At 37.5% G+C, this 24,753-nt stretch overlaps 1 protein-coding gene across 1 annotated transcript in view; it reads right to left on the bottom strand.

Annotated features, from left to right (window-relative positions):
- LOC150085299 (uncharacterized) overlaps positions 1 to 24,753 on the bottom strand; it is a 285,468-nt gene that overhangs the window by 51,883 nt on the left and 208,832 nt on the right. The window contains exons 8-10 of the mRNA XM_090374519.1: positions 13,862 to 14,023; positions 12,996 to 13,089; positions 650 to 713 (exon numbers count right to left, since the gene is read on the bottom strand). Coding sequence (XP_090230645.1) covers positions 650 to 713; positions 12,996 to 13,089; positions 13,862 to 14,023 — 320 coding nt within the window. The remainder of the gene's footprint in view (positions 1 to 649; positions 714 to 12,995; positions 13,090 to 13,861; positions 14,024 to 24,753) is intronic.

Here is a 24,753-nt window from a genome sequence, read left to right as displayed (position 1 = left end):
CACATTGAACAAAATGTGTTTTATGTGTATTGTCACATTTTAAAATGATTGATTTTACTGGACAGCAAATTAGCATCAAATTTTGTTTCAAATTAGCAAAAAGTGTAAAGGAAACCTAAGGAATGTTAAAAACAGCTTTTAGAGAAGATGCTATATTGTTTGAAGACTTTTCAGTGGTTCATTCACAAAGTTTAAAGGCAGCTGCATATCTGTTGGAGATTATCCTCACCCTGGCAACCCTTCGACTCCAAAAACCAACAATTCACTCATTCAAGATTATTTTTGTTGTTTACTGAGCTTAATCCTCCCCTTAAAAAGTTACAGATCTGCAAAGATAGAAAATTATTCAGAATGTGACACAACAATATTAATAATTCCAAAAGATGCCTATCAAGAAAGCTTACAGCAGTTGCACAAGCATTAGAATCATTGTATATAGTGCCAAGGAGACTACTTCAAAAGAGATCCATCTGAATAGCCGGCAGCTTTGTCATTTACAAAATATTACTTTGTTCCTAGAACTTTTGGATACCTCATGTATGTGTGTAACTCATGTATGTATGTATGTACCTCATGTATGTGTGTGTATATGTATATATATATATATATATAAAGATAAATAAAGCAAAAATTAATTTTAACACTGTACCTTAATTCCTGAGCAGCAGTAATTATTTTCTCCTGCAGTTCCGGTGTTTTTTTAACTTGCTCCACTGTAAAAAGAAGAGAATCAAGCTATTTGATTCAGGACATAGAACTTATTTTTGCGGGTGGGGGAAAGAGAAGCTTCTTTTTATATTTAAATACAAGTTATAATAAATGTAAACTGCTATTTAATTACAATTCTTATTTGTTTTACTTATTTTAATATTATTTGATAGAGGTGTTTATTTAAACAGTAAAATATTTGTAATACAGATTTACTTATACAGTCCAACTTGTTTATAATGAGCATCAAGGGATCAACAAAATTTCCTCGTTATAACCGTTACTCGCTATATCAGTGATGAGTTAAATCTGCCTCCTATTTTTTTTAAAATTCTCAATAACTTGATAAAAAGATAGATTAAAAAAAACAAAAGAAATATTAGAGAGAAAAAAAAATATTAGTATATACCTACATATTATTTTTATTAAACAGCTACAAATCTGATGCAATGTGGGCTGTCATAAAAGCTAAATCACCGTTTTCATTTTTGTCTATTCCAAGAATTCGGTTTTTTTTGACCTCTGCAAACATTCAATTAAGAATGTCTGCAGAGTTACCAAAATTTGTTCAGTATATCTGTGTAGTATGCTTGTTATAACAGTGAGAGATTGTATGGGAATACGTGCAAATTAAAATCGTTGTGGCTTTTTGCTCGTTACAGCTGTGATCTCGTTATTTCCGTGCTAATTATAACCAAGTTTGACTGTATTAATTAAAATAAGGTACTGTTAATAATTAAACATTACAAAAAACTTCTGGTGTAGTGAAGAATAAATTTAAATCATATGACTATTATGTTAAGGGGTTATTATAAGTGAAATACCCATTAGTAATGCCCTCTATTTTTGATTACAAGCACATCAGCAATGGTAACTAATAAAACATTTTTTTTTTTTTTTTTTTTTGTGAGGTGTACTTCAAAACAGCTCTTTTAAAAATATTCAAGAAAAGTTTGTTCTTGTCCATGGGAATTTTTGGCACATTAGCAAGCCACAGTAAATTAGTTCTCAAGCTTACTCTAGTTAAATGTTTTTATCGTGTATTATATCCGTACAAGTGTTTGTAAGGCAACTTACATGTAATATAGACGGAAAAACTTGAAATAAAAATTTAATAAAAGAGTCCTTACATTAATGTTTCATCCAAGAGGTTTTTCTTGAAATCAGTACAAAATTTCAGAATAATCATTAATTAAGTACAAAATAATTTTTACACAAAAATGATTACAGTCACAAGCAGAATATGTGTGCTACTGTTCAACTAATGACTATGCCAAAGGAAGCATTTTCCATTTATTCACAGAGAGTGTAGGGTCTCACGCAACTCATGCTAAAAAATTTACAGAATTTAAGACGTAATCCAAACAAAATTACAGTTTTGTAGGAATTTGTAGAGACAGCATCAGCCATAGGTCTTACATCCACTCTGAGCTGCAGCCCTACCATACATGCCTCAAACAGTAATAAAATAGTTCTGTTGATGCTTGACTCCTAATATGTGGTTATTAATGTTGTTTTGGATTAGCATCCAGCAGCAAGAATTCCCTATCACATACACATTTCAGTATAAAGCGTGGAAAATTACTTGTTGAATATTGCTATAAGTGTGATTTGATAAACATTTTTAAACACTGTGTGCATCTCTGTGTTTAATTTCTGTCTTGAGGCAATTTCTAATAATGTTTTAATATAAAGAGCATTATCAAAAAAGGTGGTTCCACAATTATTTTAAACTGATGGCACCATCACAATAGCTGTTTCTAGACTTAGATCTATAATCAGATGGGTGACCTCTATTAGCAAATTTATGCTGACTGAAGAATCAAGTATTAAATCTAAGTAAGCCAAGGCATACGGAAGAAAAACTTCCAATTAAACACATAACAAAAGTTAAGCATACCTTAAACCCCTAATATCTCTCTACAGCAAAGGGTGTGGGCATTATATCACAATGCAGGAATTGAAATAATTTGAAAGCTGTATGTATTTAATTTCTGTGTAGAACAATTGTAGCCAGCCCAGAATTAGGAATTAAAGATAGACACAACTTTTATTGTTTAATTGTAGGTTTTTTTTTTCCATACATTGCATGGCTGCTCACTTAGACTTCATATATTGTTTTCTGGTACAAGTCTGTTAGCAGAGGCTAGCCATTGCCTGATGAAAAACTAGTACAGTAGAGTGTCAGTTATCCGGAATAATTGATGTCAGATCTCTTCCGGATAGCCAAGATAATCGTCTTTCCAGATAATCGAACCTGAAATTTTTTCCAGTAAAGTTAAATAAATTTATTTTATTTAATTTAAAATTATAATATGGTAAATTAAAATTTTAAATTTTAAATTTAATCCAGTAAATTAAAATTTTAAATGCTCTCTGTTTTTTCGGCTTACCGATAACGAGCACAGACAATCTGTTCATCCCGGTGGCATTTGCACACATAGCAATTGTAAATCGCTCTTTTCCCATCTTAAAACTTGGTGCAGGCATTTCTCTTTTAGTGGCTAGGGTTTTTTCTCGGTAATGCTTTCCATAATAAGCCCGTCTCATCAACATTATATAACATTTTCTTTCTCTTAATTTGCTATAACAGAAGCAGACTTACTTTTCAAAGGACACCACTGCCGATTCATCTGTAGAAAGTTTCTCGCCTTGAATATCTGGTTCACGTATACTGTGTCTCAGTTTAAAGATTTTCAGCCAACCTGTGCTTGCCTTAAAACCTTCACTGCCTTTTAATTTTCGTTTAAAATCCAATGCTTTTTCACACAACATTGGGCAAGACACTGGTTCACCTAAACTTCGCTTCTGAAGAAACCACAAAGCGCACTCTCTAAAGTGGCATTTTCAGGTTTCGCCATCATCTTTTTCCTGCTAGATTCTCCTTCACTATCCATAATCGATACAAATTCTGTTATAGTATTAGAATTTTTCTTGATGAAAATTGTAAAGAGATTTCCTAAATTTTCACCTTTTCTAATTCTATTAATAATTTCCATTTTTTGTTGCAATGTTAAACTATGCGTTTTCCTTTCATTCACGTTTTACTGTAAAAAATTGAGAAAAATAATAAATCATACAGTTTCGGGCCAATATTATTCTTACCAAATCTGGAGCTAAACTAATCTGAAATTCACTCGCAGTTTCCAAGAAAACCCGGTAGTCTCTGTGATATTTTTCTAAAGCACATTTCTGAAGGCCACATAGAATTCTAGAGGTCACAACCATAAAACAATAAAAACAATTTGCAATTTTTGGTTTATTGGGCATTTTGTTTGTACAATCTGTTATAAACAAGTAGTAAACTTGATCTTTCGCTTATTATAATCAAAATTTAATTTGCAAACACGATCACTATAACTAGAGCTTACTGTACTATCGTTAATAAAAAAAAGATGAAAGATAAGCCTTTCTAATTATTCTGGATAACCAATGTTCTACTGTAAGTCTCAAAATTGGGCAATCATATCATAGTTATACAAAAAAAAAACCATTTCTCTGTTGCAAATGATTCAAATTATTTTATGTAGTACTGTATACAAGTGCATTTTACACTAGTATACAGTATTGTAAAATACAATAAAAATAAAATTATCTCCCTCTCTAAAATATACTGTGCACAGTTGATGACTCAATGCCGAAAGTCTCACACTGCTTCAATGAAGTCTCACCAAAAGTTTCTGGGACACTTGCTTTACTTTTAGAAAAGCAAGTGTCCCAGAGGCAGGCAAGTAAAAATGGATAGTTGCCGTGTAAATATCATTTACAAACATGACAAAAGTTTAGTATTAATTGAATGCATTGCATAAATCTTAATCATTCAATAACTCACCAATTTTGTTCAGGAATAGCAACAGACAATTACATGACCTAAACTAATTTCTTAATGTAATTGGAGCTTGGTAAACAGTGGCACCGAGATGAAATCCACTTCTTCACATTTAGCTCTGGTACTCCGTTTGGAGGAAGGGAGAACTAAATTTTCTGATACTTCAGTGGTCTGCTAGCTTTTCCTATTTTTCTAAAAATAGCCAGAAAATAGGTGATGCCAGATTTGGGAAGTTCAACTATATTTGCAATTAAAGGTTGACCTATGGCTATTGATATCATTTTGTAGGTATTGCTTAGTATCGGAAAGGGTATCAAATACACGTGTTTACCGTTCGTAAATATCCACCATTGTTACGGGAAAATTAATCAGTAAAATCTATTAATCTTGTCGAACTTCATTGGCAATTAAATTGTACTTTTAACTATACATATAACCACTTAGGTTACGTAACATAAATAATTAGTAAAAATAAATAATTAATACATAACTTGATACGGAAGTTATATAAAGAGATTTCGTAGATAACACTCGTTACTGAAACATAAATATTTCGTAGATAACACTCGTTACTGAAACATAAATATAGCGTTATAACTGTGTTTGGATACAAGTTTAGGATTTAATTTTGTACAGAAATTGAAATTTTATTGAAAGTAAATCTAAATCATGACTCAAACCAGAGAAGCAAAGCAAAAGGCTCAAGCTAATGGGAATGCTGTGGCCCAGGGGAGAACTGAGGGGGGGCAGTTGTCCTCTGAATCACAGCCTTTTAAGATGCACTATTTGCTTGATGTTTGCGGAGCAGTCAAGTATGGGACATGATACTGCCATGGGGGATGTCTTTGTATGTGTGCGATGCAAGGAGTGTAAGGAGATCAGGCGACAACTCAGCGTTGTTATGGGCCTATATGAGAGCTTGAAGGACAGGGTGGATGCCCTCGAAGGATTACAAGTGAGGGGCCCATCAAGCTCTCAGCTGCCCACACCAAAGCCAGAGCTTGCACTTGGTCATCGCGCAACACAGCGGCAACCCCCAAGGCAGAATGCGCTGGTCCCAAAGGAACTAGTAGTTGTTGGTGACTCTATTGTCAGGGAAACGGGAAACATGCTTTGTAAAAGGGATAGGTGGAACAGGACCAGGGTATGTCTGCCAGGGGCAAAAGTTGATGACGTCGTAGAGCGGATATCATCTTTTAAGGGCACAAAAGGTGATATAGTTGTACACGTTGGCACTAATGATATTAAGAGTAGGAGACCAGCGGAATTACTTGACAAGTACAGGATACTGATGAAAAAAAGCTGTGAATTAGGGTTGAAATTGAAAGTGTCTGCAATTCTGCCCAGACATGATAGGAGGGAGTATATGATGAGAGCCCTGTCAATCAATTCGGCCCTGGAAAGTTTGTGCAGGGCTCAAGGGGTAGAATTTTTTTCAGCCTGGTCTGTACTTGTTAACAGGAGAGACTGCTTCTACAGGGATGGGATACACTTAAATAGAAAGGGTGCAAGAATATTTGCTGATGCTATCGAGGCAGTGTTAGGTGGGTCGGAAAACTGCTAGATTGGGGGGATACAAGGACTAATAGATTAACAGTAGCCACTGGCAGAGGTGAAAGTGATTCTTGCACTGCTTCTATTGGAATGAGACGCAGCCTGCAAAATAAGATGCAGGATATTTCAGAGACTGCTGGGAATCATTGGGGTACAAGTAAACACATGGGTTGTGTTAGGGAAGCTAAGAAAAAGAACAGGTGCATGTATACTTGCGTGTACACCAATGCTAGGAGTTTAGTAAATACATTTGATGAATTTGAGGTATTGCTCAAAACATCAAAGGCAGATATTGTGGGGATTTCAGAGACGTGGTGTCACACAGATATAAGGAATGCAGAACTGGAATTTGGGGAGTACAATGTCTACAGAAAGGATAGACAGGATAGGAAGGGAGGAGGGGTTATGCTATTAGTTAAAAAACACATAAAATCCAAGGAAGTGAAGCCAGTCAACATCGCTGGACAGTGCAGTGTCGAGTCAGTTTGGTGTGACATAAGCATTGGGAGATCAAAATTGAGAGTAGGAGTGTGCTATAGGCCTAATGACTCTGATGAGTATAATAAGAAACTGTTCGGAGAAATAGAGTGGGCCAGTAAATCAGAGAGTCTTATAATGGGGGATTTTAATTTCCCAGATATTGACTGGAATTTGGGGGCTGGTCACTCACACAGTAGCAAGGCTTTTGTGCATTTATTGGATGATTGTTTTCTACATCAGCACGTTCGGGAGACAACTAGAGGGAGTAATACTCTTGATTTGATTATCAGTAGTGATTCTTCATGCATTAAGAATCTGCAGATAAATGAACCACTAGGTGGCAGTGATCACAGTGTTCTGAAGTGGGAGTTACTCAAAGAAGTAACTACCATTAGAGGTAAAGGGAAGGGGTATTGCTTTCGTAAAGGCGACTACAATGGACTGAGACAGTATTTAAATTCTATACAGTGGGATCAACTGATGATATTGCCAACAGCAAATTCAAAATGGGAAGCATTCAAAGAACTTATCTTGGAAGCTACTAGGCTTTACATACCAACTAAGAAATATTGTTCAAGGTTTAGGCCTAAATGGATGTCAGATGAACTAATGAGGCATATGGCAGAGAAGAAAAATACATGGGATACATACAAATTAACACGTGACACAGACGCCTATGATAGATACAAGTTGATCTGTAACCAAGTTACAAAGGAGGTTAGGCAGGCGAAGGCAGATTACGAGAGATCCTTGACAAGGGATGCAAGGAAAAACAGCAAAGAGTTCTTTACTTATGTAAACTCTAGAAGGAAGGGGATGAATCAGATTGGTCCACTTGATATCGATGGGTCAACTGTTGATGACCCTGCTCAGGTAGCTAACAAACTAAATGAATATTTTGCATCGACATTCACACATGAGGAGTTATTCAGCGAGGGGAATGCCAGAGGTGTATTCAACTCTAGCAGTAAGCTAGAGAATCTTGTAATAACTGAGAGCAAAGTGGAGGAGAAATTGTTGAAGATAAACACAAGAAAGGCACCTGGGGTGGATGGGATCTATCCAGTTATATTAAAGGAGGCAGCAAAGGAAGTAAGCAAACCCTTAGCCATAATTATGAGAGCTTCCTTGGACTCTGGGGAGGTACCCATGGACTGGAGATGTGCAAATGTGACCCCAATTCACAGAGGAGGATCAAAGGCTGACACAAGTAATTATAGACCTGTGAGTTTAACTTTCTGTTCCTGGAAAATTAATGGAGGCACTGGTTAAAGAAGCACTGCCGGATCATCTAGACAAGACTTCAGTTATAGCTAGGACACAGCATGGTTTTGTTAAGGGGAAGTCTTGCCTGACCAATTTGATTGGATACTATGATGCAGTCACAAAAGAACTGGATGCAGGGAATAACTTTGATATTATATACTTGGATCTTAGAAAGGCTTTTGATACTGTTGCACATGGAAGACTGCTGCACAAATTGGAGCAGTGTGGCATTGGAGGCAAATTGCTGCTATGGATAAAGGGGTGGTTGAGGGGGAGAAGACAGAGAGTGGTAATCAATGGACACTGCTCATCGTGGACTAATGTTATTAGTGGAGTCCCTCAGGGTTCGGTATTGGGTCCATTATTGTTTTCTGTATTTATAAATGATATTGATGATGGTATATCAGGCTTAATGTCCAAGTTGGCAGACGATACGAAGGTTGGCAGGGTTGTCAAGGACACTACTGACACTATGCTGCTGCAACAGGATTTGGAAAGGTTGAGCAGATGGGCTTCGAGGTGGAAAATGAAGTTTAACATTGACAAATGTAAAGTACTACATATGGGAAACAGCAACCCCAAAGCAACGTATCAACTCTGTGGTACTACACTGACAGTGGTAGAGAATGAAAGGGACCTGGGGGTGGTTGTGCAGGCAGATATGAAGTTCTCTGAGCAGTGCAGACGGGCTGCAAGAGTAGCTCATGGTGTATTGTCAATGATATATAGGAATTTTTCTAGCAGGGATAAGGAGGTGATTATTCCCTTGTATAAGGCAATGGTCAGGCCACACCTAGAGTACTGTATACAGGCCTGGAGGCCTCATTTCAAGAAGGATGTAGAGCTGCTGGAACGAGTACAGAGAAGGGCAACAAGATTGGTGAATGGGACAAAGGGGTGCTCTTATGAAGAAAGGCTTAAGTTTTGCGAATTACAGTGTCTGGAAACTAAGCACCAGCAAGGTGATCTGATAGAGGTGTACAAAGCCTTGAATGGTTTGAGCATGCTCAATGCTGATGGGATTTTTCCTCTTGCTCAGAATAATCACCTGAGAGGGCATAAATTCAAATTGAGGAAAGACAGCTGTAGGATAGATGTGCGGAAATTTGCCTTTAGCCAGTGGGTAGTTGGTAGGTGGAACAGACTTCCATCCCTTGTCGTGGAAGTTGATAGCCTAAATAAGTTTAAGGCTCAGCTGGACTGGTATTTCGAACGAACAGAGGGGCGAAGTGGAAGTGGTTATTTTTTATTTATTTATGTTACTTTTTTTTTTTTTTTTTTTTGGCTGATGCTGCATAAGCTTGCTTTCTTGCATCAAATGCCTCTACTAATGCTAATGCTAATGCTATCTCTAATGTGAGCATATGGTAATGCCCTGATGGTTGAAAGATGGTTTCTATCACTGAAGGGACCAAAGTACCCCAAAACAGAAACTTACTGCAGAATGCATATAATTATCAAATTATTTCAATGCCTGTATTATGGAAGCATAATTGAAACATCAGATATGATAAACAGATTCATTTGAATAATACTGTATTACTGTTATGCTCATTCAACAAGTTCCATTGCTTATGTGACATCTCGGGAAACACATTAATGTCAAAATATGTTATATTTAGTTGCATTTAGTTGATAAAATCAAACATGCACTGACAATAAAAAAAGAATGTTTTACTCACAGAATGTTTAAGGATGGAGAAAGCTAGAATTATTACATAATTATTATATTACTAAGAGATAAGAGATGTAATGATAGTTGACTACACATATTTTTGAGTCTAGTCAAATATCTGCTTATTATTATTATTATTATTAGCCATATGGCACAAGGAAGCCTGAAGCTTATGCTGCACCAGCCAAAAAAAAAATCAAAAAAAATCCGAGTTACCCCCTGAGAAAGAGAGAGAAAGAGAGAGAGAAGTACAAAGGAATCACCAAGAAAGAGAAGAACGATGATATCCAGCTCAGGATCCTGGGTTTGCCAAGCCCATACTCATCAGATGTGAGCCCCCGGGGTTAACATAAGCAGTTGTGCATATATTCAAAGCTAGGTTGCAAGCAAAACTATTGGGCACTGCTTACTGATACCAGATATGCATGTTTATAAAGGTTCAATAATAGTATTTTCATTATGTAGCACAGAGTGGAACAGAAAAAAAAATAACGAGCTGTAGTTAAGTTAGGTTTAATGTTAGATATATACAATAAACAGTGAAAACAGAATATGTAGATACATACAGTAACCAGTAATAGAAAAGCTTTCGGGCTTTATGTTGCCCTTCATCAGTTAACCATTGGAGTGAAAGTTTTGGGAACACAGAACTTAACAGCGTGCAATGGCAGTCATGCACAGTGAACTGCGTGATGAAACAACTAACTGTTGGAAGTTAAAGTCTGTGGTTGTGACATATGGTAACATTTCCACCATTTGTCAGTCATGAGAATGGTCGCTTCAATAACAGGATGAACACATCATCCATTGTTTCTCTTGACGGAAGTATCAGAGCACATGATGTGCAGTGACTCCAACCAAGTGCAGCGCTGGTAATGACAGGACTGATCGACAACCATCACATCGTGGCACGGTGTCAGGTTGACCAGAAGTGCTCAGCGATGGCCAAGTGTTCTATGTCCGCTAAGCAGATGGCTCTTTCTTGTTCTGAAATACGTTTGCCCAGTCCTCTGCCAGTTTTCACGGCAAGGAATGCGGTAGATTAGTCCACTCTGTAGTAAGGTGGGAACTGGCGTTTTCACTCTGGAGATGAGGGATCGTAATTTCCTGCCTGGGAAACTACAATCATTAGCACGTTTCCCTGAAGAAGTGGTGAATGCAATTCACCTGAAAACAGCATTTTACATCATGCTCGCCCTGCCTCCTCCAATCTCAATCACTGACAGATCTCTGCCCTTAGAACACTGAAGCAGGATTCTTCCATCGTCATCCTTTCGGCAGACAAAGGACATTGAACAGTTGTGTTGAATCGTACTGATCATGAGGCGAAAGATAAGAGTGTCGCTTCTACAAGACACTTCTGTCTACCAGCCATCAACTGTCCCTCCCATCAAAGCCTCGGAACAGTGGGAGTTGAAAGTGAATGTGCTCATCAACAGTTGGTTTCAACAAGGGAAAATAACCGAGTCCATATGTAGTCACCTCCATGCTTCTGGTTGCCAGATCCCACAATTCTGTGGGCTACTGAAAGTCCACAAAGAAGGTGTACTGTTATAACTGCCTCCTGTTGTGGCTCACCGAGTTATGAGTTGGCAAAATTTGTCTCGGAGCTCCTCTCTCCCTTCGTAGGCAAAATAGCCAACACTGTTTCGAAAAGTGGTGAATTTATAGAATGGATCCAAGCCCTATCTATCTTGAATGATCAAGTCATGGCCTCATTCAATGTAGTGTCCCTATTTACTTCCATCCCTGTTGAGCTTGCCATCACGTGTGCCAAGGAACTCTTGGATAGTGACCAGATCCTTAGCAACAGAACCCAACTAACTTCAGATGATATTTCCACTGCTCTCAGACTGCACTTAACTGGTGGTGCAATCATGTTCGATGACTCCATTTACCAACAGGTGGGTTCCCCAATTGGTTCCCCAGTTTGTTCAGTCACAGTAAACATCACAATGGAAGAATCAGAGGGTCGTGCATTTACGAGTATACCAAATCCCATTACGTTTTGGTGTTGCTACGTGGATGATGTGTTTGTAGTTATTCCCAGAGATTCGGGCAACCGACTCTTAGACTACCTCAACTCTCTATCACGTTTCATAAAATTCACGATCGAACTAGAGTCGGGCAATACCCTACCATACTTGGACACCCTAGTCCAACATGAGGGCACACACCTGAGAACAAGTCTATTGGAAGCCAATGTGTGCTGGCCAATTTACCAACTACCGGTCAGCACACATGCGCAGCCATCTCAGCACTGTGCGGACCTTGCTGACTCATGCCTGGACCCACTCTAGTTCTGCAGATGAGAGATGCACCAAGATTGCTAGGGTCAAGACAGATCTTATGAGATGTGGCTATCCCACCAGTATCCTAGACAGGTGTGATCTACAGGCTCGTGACCACATATTGACTGACAGGACCTTTCAATGTAAAGACTCCGCCACGAGTGCCTTTATCCCATACTACCCAAACTTTTCACATCAGGTTTCTGGGGTCTTGAAATCTCATGGGATAAAGTGCGTACAACTCCCAAGCAGGAAACTACAATCCCTCATCTCCAGAGTGAAAACACCAGTTCCCACCTTACTACAGAGTGGACTAATCTACCGCATTTCTTGCCATGACTGCACTAGCTGCTATGTTGGGGAAACTGGCAGAAGACTGGGCAAATGTATTTCGGAACATAAAAGAGCCAACTGCTTAGCAGACATAGAACACTCGGCCATTACTGAGCACTTCTGGTCAACCCAACATGACATTGACCCACGCCGTGATGTCACGGTTGTCGATCGGTCCCACCATTACTGGCGCCACACCTGGTTGAAGCCACTACACTTCACGTGCTCTAATACTTCTGTCAACAGAAACAGAGGATGTCATGTTCATCCTATTATTGAAGCAACCATTCTTATGACTGACAAACAGTGGCAACATTACCATACATCACAACCACAGACTTCAACTTCCAACAGTTAGTTGTTGCATCACGCAGTTCACTGTGCATGACTGCCATTGCATGCTCGTAAGTTCTACGTTCCCAAAACTTTCAATCCAACAGTTAACTGATGAAGGGCAACATAAAGCCCAAAAGCTTTTCTATTACTGGCTACTGTATATATCTACATATTCTGTTTTTACTGTTTATCATATGTATCTAACATTAAACCTAGTTTAACTACAACTCATTATTTTTTTTCCATTCCGCTCTGTGCTACATAATGAAAATTGTATAATGAATCCAGAGTATGTAGCCCTTTTTACCTAGGTTCAATAAATTATGACCTCAAACTTGGACATGACAGTAACTATTATTTTTAAAGATAAAAAGGTTTAAAAATAATAGCTATTACTATGACCAACTTTTATTCAATTTATTGATCTTTACACTGTGTTTTATACATAAAAACTGAGTGAAATCATATTATTATGTCATTTAATGTGTAATTAAATATAAAAATCTATTGTATTAAAACATACCAATGAAATCTGCGGGGTTATAATGTGGAGATATCTGTAATCCTATATTATTAAAAAAATCCACAACTTTTTTCCTATCACCAAAGTATGCAACCTATAAATTAAAAAAAAAAAAACTATTAATGAAACTAAACTAATCACCACTTAAAATACATAATGCATGCAAAGCATAGAAATAAATTATTTAAATGTAAATGAATGGATGCGATTAAGTTTAGTAAATAGAAAAACTGTTTTTAAGATAAAAATTGCTTTGTATTTATATTATTTTTTAACCTATCAGCAGGTACATGGGTATAGTTTTTCCTGTGCAAAAAATTAACCTTGGCTAAAGGGACAGTATGAGGTTTAGATCAACAGCAATAAAATTTTTTTATATGTGGTGTTCAAAAACAGTTTTGAATGTCTAATTGGAGCAAAATCTAATGATTTTGCTCCAAGGTTACAAATCTAGTAATTCATTCATTGTAAACAAGAAATGAAAGTTGTTTTTTTTCTTCTGTTTTTAAATTTAAAAGGAGCTTTTTGAAAATAACATAATTAAAATTTTTTTTATAATTTCCAATAAGTATTTGAACTTGAATAAAATTTACTTAAGAAATACCTATACTCTATCGTATCAGACCTTCCAAAGATGGAATGGGATGGGACAGCATTAATTTTAAATTAACTCCATCCCATCAATGAAAATTAAAAAAAAAAAAAAAAAAATATATTACATTATGAACATATGTGGTATTTTATTTTTACAGTGTTTATTGTGTTAGTGATAATATTCTCATTATAAAACCATAATAGTATTAATGCTGACACACAATCTTAAAGATAGCACAAAAAAAAAATTTCAAATATGTTACATTACTTACTTGACCATTACAGAGTAATAACAGTCTATCAAACATATGAAATATCTGACTTGACGGCTGATGAACAGTAACAATTACTGTTTTCTTTTCATTTTCTGCATATTGCTTTAATGTCACCATTAAGGAATGAGCTGTACTGGAGTCTAAACCTGTTGTTGGTTCCTTCAAAAAATATTAAAAAGCGATCATTATTATGACATATTAAAACTATTCTGCACATAAAACTGATTATTAGTTATTTTATTTGTCCTGCGATGCATCCAAAGAATAAATTCAATATTACCAAACTTCCAGAAAATAACTAAAAACAATAAAAGCAAGATAAGAATTTTTTCCAATTAGTACTAGCCATGATCATATGGTACAAGATGCTCAGGCTTTTGCGGCACCTGCCAAAAAAAATTAATTAATTAATTTTAAAAAATAACAATCAATAAATAATAAAATAAACAATGTATTTGACCAACTCCTCATGTTTATGGTGCCTATCCAGGTGATCTTAAAATTTCCTCAAGCTGTCGGCCTCAACCACCCATGGAGGTAACTTATTCCAGTAATTAATAGCTCACTGGCTAATAGAAAGTTTCCTGCAATACAGTCTAGTATTGCAGGAAACTTTCTATTAGCCAGTGAGCTATTAATTACTGGAATAAGTTATTAAACCAATTAAACCTCTTCCCCATAATTTGAATTTATGTCTCCTAGTTCCAGAATAATTATAACAGTGAAAATTTCACTGTTATAAATTATTTTCATATAATCTCATTCATTTTACTTTCACTCTTCTCCAAGCCTTATACACCTCAATCAAGTCTCCTCTAAGAGGGCCTTGTTTCCAAGCTTTGTAGACCACATATTTGAAGTCTTTCCTCATATGGATACTCTCTTGATGATCTCACCAGCAGAGCTGACCATCACTGGACCCTTTCAAGAAGCTTGATGTATTGTTTTAGTTATGTTCTTCATAGTTGGCAACAGTATTCCAAATGTGGTCTTACAATTTGCTTATAGAGATAGGGTGGTTATAATCCCAGGGGGATTATAACCAGTGGTGAGCTGGGAATATTTTAACAATGGGCTCGCAGTTTTGCCTACTTTTTGATGACTGCAGCGGATGACGTCACGGAAGTGACTTCATCCGCTGTAGGCTTCCACCAGAGGCGCTTCCAATGTTCACACTACTAGTCTGAGTGGAGAACTCACTAGTAGTGTGATTAGAGTGTGTGATGCATTTTTCATGACTGGTATGATATCTCCAGTCAGCCTGCTCATCATGCCCCCCCCCTTTACGATAATACCTGGATGTGATAGTCTCTTGAGTTCTGTTATTTGGTTTTTAGGAGCATTAGCAACTAAGGCCATATTGCTCCGGGAACATGCGGTGGTCATTCCCTGATCTTTCCGCATCCTCCGTATTTGGTGGTGACGGGCTCAAACCCTGGTTTAATCAAGAAGCGTGTGCTATGCACTGCTGCTCCTTCCCACCTGGCTACGGAGGTGCCTCTCGAGTTCTGTTTTTAGAATTTGAGTAATATGACATCACAATCATACTTCCTGAAGTAAGTATGATTGCAACAATACAAGTATTTGTCATATGACTGCAACAATCAATACAAATATTTGTCAACAATTTATTTTTTCATCTCGCATTTTCGTAACATTCCATTGTTAGTTTCCCTGAACAGCTGCGTATGTCGCTTCAACAAGATCGGTATTTCAATTGAAGCTGTTTTCTAGACATTTAGATACTTTGCAATTGCAAGTATACATCTCTTACTTTAGTTATCATAAATCCATTGTATCTTGTCTTCCAGAAATTATGAAAATTTGCGAATGATCAATAAAATATTTACAATACAAAAGTTCTTTTATTTCGTAATCAAAATACCTAAAAGAAATGCGAAGGATTCACATAAAACCATCTACCACTTTTTTATTGGTCTCTCTCTTTTTTTTTTTAACAACTAGGGAAATATAATGGATATATTTTTTTTATGATAAAATTTTAATACTGCGAATAAAAAATAACACGAAATATTTCACATATGACAAATAACAAACTATCACAAAACATTCTACAATATAAAAACAAATATTAACATAAAAAACACTCTTCTAGAAAAAGTACACAAAAATCACAGATTACATGAAAAAAATTATTATACTAATATTCAAGAAAAATTTATTCTGAAAATTGCCATATGCAATTTACTTCTTTATATTCGTTGTCCATCTTCTGCTTTGCTCAATAGCTGAGTGATGATTTGACGTAATGATCTGTATCAAATTGAAGCAATGGTTTTCCATTTAGATGTATGGTCATCATAATCTGCAATGTATTCAATTGTCACAATATTATTCATTTATGCTGAAATCTCGTTCAGCTTCAGCACTACTAATCGCAATGGTTTCAAAGATATTTCTGGCTTTCTTAAATGAAGAGGGAATTTCACTCGATTTTAAAGATAAACTGTCTTCGACAAAATCTCTAAAATCATTAAATTTTTATTTCATATTTTATCAGAAAACTTAAATTTCTTATTCATTTATCACCGTCTTGCCACGCAGACGAAAGTTCTTTCATATTCCACGATTCCAGGTAGCATATGTTTAAAATTTCTTTCAATTCCTCATCGTCAACAGTATCATTATTTTCTTTATTTAATTTAAAATTACTCTGTTGCATTAATAACTTATCCTTAATAACCTGTCACGAGGTAATTTTTAAAATTTGTTCTTACTTTCAATTCCTTCAAATTCTTTCAACTTCAACATGCTCTCAATTTTAGCTTCATAATTTCCTTCAGAATTTTTTAAATTAGCAATAGCATTAATAGTTAAAATAATTAATTTATCTGCTTTTACTATAGTGATTCTGCAACTTTGTAAAGCTTCTGAAAGGTAAGAGAGCTCCTGCAGGATGTCGATCATTAGTGCTAAATCGTTAAGAAATTCCAGATTGAAAAGTTGGTTTAATAATCCAGAATATTTAACTTTCTGATTCAAAGTGTTTGCACAAAGCGGGATAATCCCTCCAATCCTCAATTGCCGTCTGCAAGCTACAAGCTTCCCATTGTGGCCCAAACGAATCCCGAAATAATAACAAGAAAATGGAAAAAATGTTCCATTTTCTTGTTATTATTATAATTAGATTAATTAAGTAAAACTCCAGATCAGTGATTGACAATTGTCATTCACTGCTTTCCCCCCACTGTCCTCCTACGTTGATATGCCTAGGGTGTTTTCCCCCCACTTGACAATGTTTTAAATCGGGAACTCGTTTACCGATTTTAATACAGCTGGATATTTGGTATTTGAACCAGTGCAATCAATTTAAATTGATAGGCACCTGTATGGTACTCCATGCCTTAAGTAAAAATATGCAGCCGATCATGACCTGCAATGCTTCAATTGAAACAGTTCTTAGCTTCAATAACATTGCACACTGCATTGTGAACAGACACTTGATGTTTGCCTTTTGTAACTCATAGTCTAACAATACATGTACACCATAACTAACAACTGGCAAGAAGATACAGAACAAATTCGGTGGTCTTCTTTTTATTCCCTAGTCCGTTCCTTGTTATCTGTGCAATCATTCCAACAAATTTCTGGATCTTATCTGCTATGTAAGTAATATGGAAAAGAAACATAGCTGCCTATCAATTAGGATCCCTATTTTCACAAACTGGAGATGAGCTCCACCTAAAGAAACCACCAGGTGCCTAGTCATTGACAGGTGCCCTTTCAATAACACTGTTTTACTTTTTGTCGGTTTATGCAGTTTGCACAACCAGTTTGATGTAGTTCCAACAGAATCAAGTTTAAATGTTCTTCCAACTGCACTCATGAATCATCTTCCACTAACAAAACCAGGTACCACTGAGACATGATTATAATTTCATTTAAGCCATTCAATGAGCACCAGGTTCCACAGAAGTGGCCCAAAGACAGATTGCTGAGAGCAATCTCTTACTACATTAGCATTAGTAGAGGCATTTGATGCAAGAAAGCAAGCTTATGCAGCATCAGCCAAAAAAAAAAAAAAAAAACCCACTTCCACTTCACCCCTCTGTTCGTTCAAAATACCTGTCCAGCTGAGCCTTAAACTTATTTAGGCTATCAACCTCCACCACAAGGGATGGCAGTCTGTTCCACCAACCAACCACCTGCTGGCTAAAGGCAAATTTCCGCACGTCTATCCTACATCTGTCTTTCCTCAATTTGAATTTATGCCCTCTCAGGTGATTTTTCTGAGCTAGAGGAAGAATCCCATCAGCATTGAGCATGCTTAAACCATTCAAGGCTTTATACACCTCTATCAGATCACCTCGCTGGTGCCTAGTCTCCAGACACTGTAATTTGCAAAACTTAAGCCTTTCTTCGTAAGAGCACCCCTTTGTTCCATTCACTAATCTTGTTGCCCTTCTCTGTACTCGTTCCAGCAGCTCTACATCCTTCTTGAAATGAGGCCTCCAGACCTGTATACAGTACTCTAGGTGTGGCCTGACCATTGCCTTATACAATGGAATAATCACCGCCTTATCCCTGCTGGAAAAATTCCTGTATATCATTGACAATACTCCATGAGCTACTCTTGCAGCCCGTCTGCACTGCTCAGAGAACTTCATATCTGCCTGCACAATCACCCCCAAGTCCCTTTCATTCTCTACCACTGTCAGTGTAGTACCACAGAGTTGATACGTTGCTCTGGGGTTGCTGTTTCCCATGTGTAGTACTTTACATTTGTCAATGTTAAACTTCATTTGCCACCTCTTAGCCCATCTGCTCAACCTTTCCAGATCCTGTTGCAGCAGCATAGTGTCAGTAGTGTCCTTGACAACCCTGCCAACCTTTGTATCATCTGCAAACTTGGACATTAAGCTTGATATACCATATCAATATCATTTATAAATACAGAAAACAATAATGGACCCAACACTGAGCCCTGAGGGACTCCACTAATAACATTAGTCCACGATGAGCAGTGTCCATTGATTACCACTCTCTGTCTTCTCCCCCTCAACCACCCCTTTATCCATAGCAGCAATTTGCCTCCAATGTCACACTGCTCCAATTTGTGTAGCAGTCTTCCATGTGCAACAGTATCAAAAGCCTTTCTAAGATCCAAGTATATAATATCAAAGTTATTCCCTGCATCCAGTTCTTTTGTGACTGCATCATAGTATCCAATCAAGTTGGTCAGGCAAGACTTCCCCTTAACAAAACCATGCTGTGTCTGAGCTATAACTGAAGTCTTGTCTAAATGATCCTGCAGTGCTTCTTTAACCAGTGCCTCCATTAATTTTCCTGGAACAGAAGTTAAGCTCACAGGTCTATAATTACTTGTGTCAGCCTTTGATCCTCCTTTGTGAATTGGGGTCACATTTGCACATTTCCAGTCTATGGGTACCTCCCCTGAGTCCAAGGAAGCTCTCATAATTATGGCTAAGGGTTTGCTTACTTCCTTTGCTGCCTCCTTTAATATAACTGGATAGATCTCATCCACCCCGGGTGCCTTTCTTGTGTTTATCTTCAACAGTTTCTCCTCCACTTTACTCCCAGTTATTTCAAGATTCTGTAGCTTACTGCTAGAGTTGTATACATCTCTGGCATTCCCCTTGCTGAATAACTCCTCATGTGTGAATGTCGATGCAAAATATTCATTTAGTTTGTTAGCTACCTGAGCAGGATCTTCAACAGTTGACCCATCAATATCAAGTGGACCAATCTGATTCATCCCCTTCCTTCTAGAGTTTACATAAGTAAAGAACTCTTTGCTGTTTTTCTTTGCATCCCTTGCCAAGGATTTCTCGTAATCTGCCTTCGCCTGCCTAACCTCCTTTGTAACTTGGTTGCATATAAACTTGTATCTATCATAGGCTTCTGTGTCATGTGTTAATTTGTAAGTATCCCATGCATTTTTTCTCTGCCATATGTCTCATTAGTTCATCTGACATCCATTTTGGCCTAAACCTTGAACAATATTTCTTAGTTGGTATGTAAAGCCTAGTAGCTTCCAAGATAAGTTCTTTGAATGCTTCCCATTTTGAATTTGCTGTTGGTAACATCATCATTTGGTCCCACTGTATAGAATTTAAATACTGTCTCAGTCCATCGTAGTCGCCTTTACGGAAGCAATAACCCTTCCCTTTACCCCTAATGGTAGTTACCTCTTTGAGTAAATCCCACTTCAGCACACTGTGATCACTGCCACCTAGTGGTTCATTTATCTGCAGATTCTTAATGCATGAAGAATCACTGCTGATAATCAAATCAAGAGTATTACTCCCTCTAGTTGCCTCCCGAACATGCTGATGTAGAAAACAATCATCCAATAAATCCACAAAAGCCCTGCTAGTGTGTGAGTAACCAGCCCCCAAATTCCAGTCAATATCTGGGAAATTAAAATCTCCCATTATAAGACTCTCTGATTTACTGGCCCACTCTATTTCCCTGTACAGTTCCTTATTATACTCATCAGAGTCATTAGGCCTATAGCACACTCCTACTCTCAATTTTGATCTCCCAATGCTTATGTCACACCAAACTGACTCAACACTGCACTGTCCAGCGATGTTGACTGGCTTCACTTCCTTGGTTTTTATGTGTTTCTTAACTAATAGCATAACCCCTCCCCCCTTCCTATCCTGTCTATCCTTTCTGTAGACGTTGTACTCCCCAAATTGCAGTTCTGCATCCCTTATATCTGTGTGACACCACGTCTCTGATATCCCAACAATATCTGCCTTTGATGTTTTGAGCAATACCTCAAATTCATCAAATTTATTTACTAAACTCCTAGCATTGGTGTACACGCACGTATACCTGCACCTGTTTCTATTCTTAGCTACCCTAACACAACCCATGTGTTTACTTGTACCGCAATGGCTCCCAGCAGTCTCTGAAATACCATGCATCTTGTTTTTCAGGCTTCTGCTCATTCTAATAGAAGCAGTGCAAGAATCTCTTTCACCTCTGCCAGTGGCTACTGTCAATCTATTGGTCTTTGTCTCCCCCCAAGCTAGCAGTTTTCCGACCCACCTAACACTGCCTCGATAGCATCAGCAAATATTCTTGCACCCTTTCTATTTAAGTGTATCCCATCCCTGTAGAAGCAATCTCTCCTGTTATCTCTCCCAATTACATTCTTTGTAATTGTCCCACAGGAAGGCTTGGCATTTACAATTCTGTTTGTGAAATAGTCCTTTATGACAGAATATAATTGCTTTGTACATTTTTCTTGTCGCATAACAAATAGAACACTTTTCCAATCAATGTGTCAAACACCCCGGCAAAATCGATAAAAATGCCCAAATTATATTTAGCTGTGCACTGTTACACACAACTGACCAGTCATGTAATGCATCGTCTTCCAGATCATCAGATAAAAATGTAGTTACCTCACAAATAATTCATTATTTGAACCACCAGGAGTTTTTCGTATACTTTTCCCAATCCATTCAAGGGAGCAATTGGACAATAAGATTCCACTTTGTCTTTCAGTTTCACTGGTGAGTTTAAAATAAGTTTTAGCAGCATCTCCTTCCGCTGAGCTGGAAATACCCCATCTTTGGTAATAGTAGTTATATTGTCATCTTTAAAATGTATGATATATAAATGATATGTACAGAGACACAGCTGTTTGTGAATAACAGTGATCCATTAGTTATAAATCATAATGATATTAGTTCATTATTTTATGAGTTATTTGTGATGTGTTTATAATCAGCCAATTGATAAAATTTATGCTACTGTGTCATTTATAAGCACATCATTTCTCAATGGGAACTTGTACACCATGTAGTCACATGCAGCAATTTTGCTAATAATGCCTGGTGTTTTGGTTCTTCTATAACCATATTTTTTTTTTTGTTATTTCACTATTGAGAACCACATTACTGAAAAAAAGTGTCTACTTGATCGGCAACTCAGAGGAAGGGTATGTTCTATGATATAAATGATGCAAGTAAACATCCAGCATGTATGACAGCATCATCACTGTGAAATGCTACATCTATTTTTGCTTTCCTTTACTTGGAAAACCTTGGAAAACTTTGTTTTCCAATACTTGGAAAACCTTGCATATGTGCTTCTAAAATTTTACATTGTGCTTCTTTGGTATGTTACAGAAACACATTATTAATTGCCTTCACACTATGCAAATACAATGAAATACTGCAATTACATGTTGCAAAGAACAATGCTGTTTCCTGCATTCTAACTTCCACATTATTGTGCAATGCAAACTAGCACACCTGATGGCCAATTATTTAACAAAAATAAACAGAAATACATAGAATTTTTAAAAATTCTGAACTTAATGTAGTTTTACTATTTTTTCAGGGGAAAAAGATAAATAAAAAGATAAACCATGTTATAATGGTGAGGAGACAAAAATATGGATTTTCTGTTGTAAATCTGGAGAATTGGCAGTTATATGTTAAGCTAGTTTAGGATCAAAATCTTCATTTTCAATGCAATTTTTCTGTGCAGATAAACAAAATATTCATGTTTACATATAAAATTCTTAATTTATTATATAATATGGAGATGATTAGTATTAGTAAATGAATGCAAGAAAGCAAGCTTATAAAGCACCAGCAAAAAAAAAGAAAAAAACTTCCCACATCACTTGTCCATCCCCTTCAATAGTTTATCTAGTTTGTAGTTTATCTTGAATTTATTCAAACTACCCACTTCCATAACAACAGATGGAAGTTTTTTCCCAACAATCAACCACCTGCTGGCTGAAGGCAAATGTGCCCACATCCATTCTGCAACCATCCTTCCTCAATTTGAATTTATGCCCCTCATGTGTAGACCAAGCAAGAGAAAGAATGCCATCAGCAGAACTTGCTCAATCCATTTAAAGCTTTAAATCCCTCAATCAGATCACCTGGCAGGTGCCCATTCTTTAGATACTGCAATTTACAGAAGTGAAACCTTTCTTGGTAGGAGCAACCTTTGTTTCCCCTCACCAACCTCACTGCCTTTCTCTATGCCCATTCCAGCAGATATACATCCTTCCTAAAATGAGGCACCCAGACCTGCATGCAGTACTCAAGATGGCATAACAATGGGATAATGGGATAATCACCTCCCATTATCAACTGCCTTGGACAATTGGATAATCACCTCCTTATCCCTGCTAGCAAAGTTCCTGTATATCATTGATAAAACCCTATGAGCTGTCCTGGCAATCTGTCTGCACTACTCAGAGAACTTCATACCTGACTTTCTAGTACATTAATCTAGGATTACTGCTGCCCATATGCAATACCTTGAATTTGTTAATGTTAAACTTCAACTGTCATTTCTCAGCCCATCTGCCTAATTTTTCTAGATCTTTTTATTATTATTATTACTGTTGCTCTTATATTATTTCTCTTTGATTGGGGAATTCCACTCTGCAATGGGTACTGCTACTAAGTACACAGAGTGGTTGTAATGTCTGGTGTTACTGTTGGTTGAGGAACTCTCTCACTATCCTACAGGTGTTCAGGATTGCGACTTTCTGGAGTTCCTTGTAGATGTTCTCTGGGAGACCTATTGCTGCTAGGCTGCTATGTAGAGCCTTTAGTACCATACTGGTGGTTGACATGATGATCGGGATGGTCGATACTTCTTGCATATGCCACATCTCCTTGACCTCATGCCTCAAGCTCGTGTACTTCCTAATTTTTTCCTCATGGGTTTTCTGGATATTGCTAGTATTGGGCACTGCTATGTCAATCAGGTAGGTAGCCTTTTCCATCTTGTCCACAAGGTTATGTCCGGTCTGTTGTTCGGGATGGTCTTATCCATTATTATGGCATGGTCCCAGTACAGCTTGTGGGTTCGGGGTCTCTAGTACTGCCTGGGGTTCATACTTGTAGTATGGTACACTTTTTTTGGTCAACTGGTATTTCCTCGCTAGCTTCTGATGTATTATCCTGGCTACCTGGTCGTGTCTATGAGTACTCAGGCTGGGTGATCACCTTGCACCCCACGGTGATATGTTGGATCGTCGACATGTGTCATCTGACATTCCGGGCTCCTTTGCAATGTATTTTCTATAGTTTCTGGTGTTGACTACCTGGTCTTGGATGGCCAGCATGAATCCTTCAGTCTCAGGGAAGAGCATCCCGCTTGTAAGCCACGCATTGGAAGCAATATTATCGATGTGATCTTGATGGAGGTCATTGTAGTGTCTGCCATGGAGTGTCTTCTTTGCCCATCTTTCTAACTTCGTTTCTTGTACCATCTGGGTGGAGGGGGTTCCTCGCTTAAGTTGAGTGGTGTACACCACTTATCTATCTTCCTTATAGCCTGGTGGAGTGGTGCTGTGTTGTTCTCAAAGTAATCATTCAGGTTAACTATCGCTGTTTTCTGTTGCTCTATCAGGCCCTTACCTCCCTCTTTCCGAGCTATTGTTAGTCTCTCCACTGCTGACTTTGGGTGGTGTTGGCGGCTCTTAGTCATCATTGTCCTTGTCTTTCGCATGATATCTTCTAGCTCTGTGTTAGTCCAATCTATGACCCCAAAGGTGTATGTTAGTACCGGAGCTGCATAGGTGTTTATGGCTTTAACTGTGTTCCCTCCGTTCAATTCTGCTTTCAGCAGGCTTCTGAGTCTCTGATGATATTTTTTGGTCAGGCACTTCTTGATTTCCTTGTGCTCTAACTACTGAGCCTGCATCATCCCTAGGTATTTGTAGGTCTCTCTTTCTGTCATAGCTTCGATCTCTTTACCAGTCAGCAGCTGGTAGTTTTGGCCAACTAATTTTCCCTGGTGCAGTGTGTGGGTCTTGCATTTGTCTAGACCATATTCCATTCTGATGTCCTTGCTGAATTCTTTGGTGATCTGGAGTAGTTGCTGGAGTTGCTTCTCGGTTCCCACGTAGAGCTTGA

This window comes from Mastigoproctus giganteus, chromosome 5, assembly GCF_048544385.1.
Source record: "Mastigoproctus giganteus isolate SK-2022 chromosome 5, ASM4854438v1, whole genome shotgun sequence".
In the NCBI taxonomy this organism is placed as follows: domain Eukaryota; kingdom Metazoa; phylum Arthropoda; class Arachnida; order Uropygi; family Thelyphonidae; genus Mastigoproctus; species Mastigoproctus giganteus.
The sequence above is the reverse complement of the archived record's forward strand: the minus strand, read 5'-3'. Positions and strand labels throughout refer to the sequence as shown.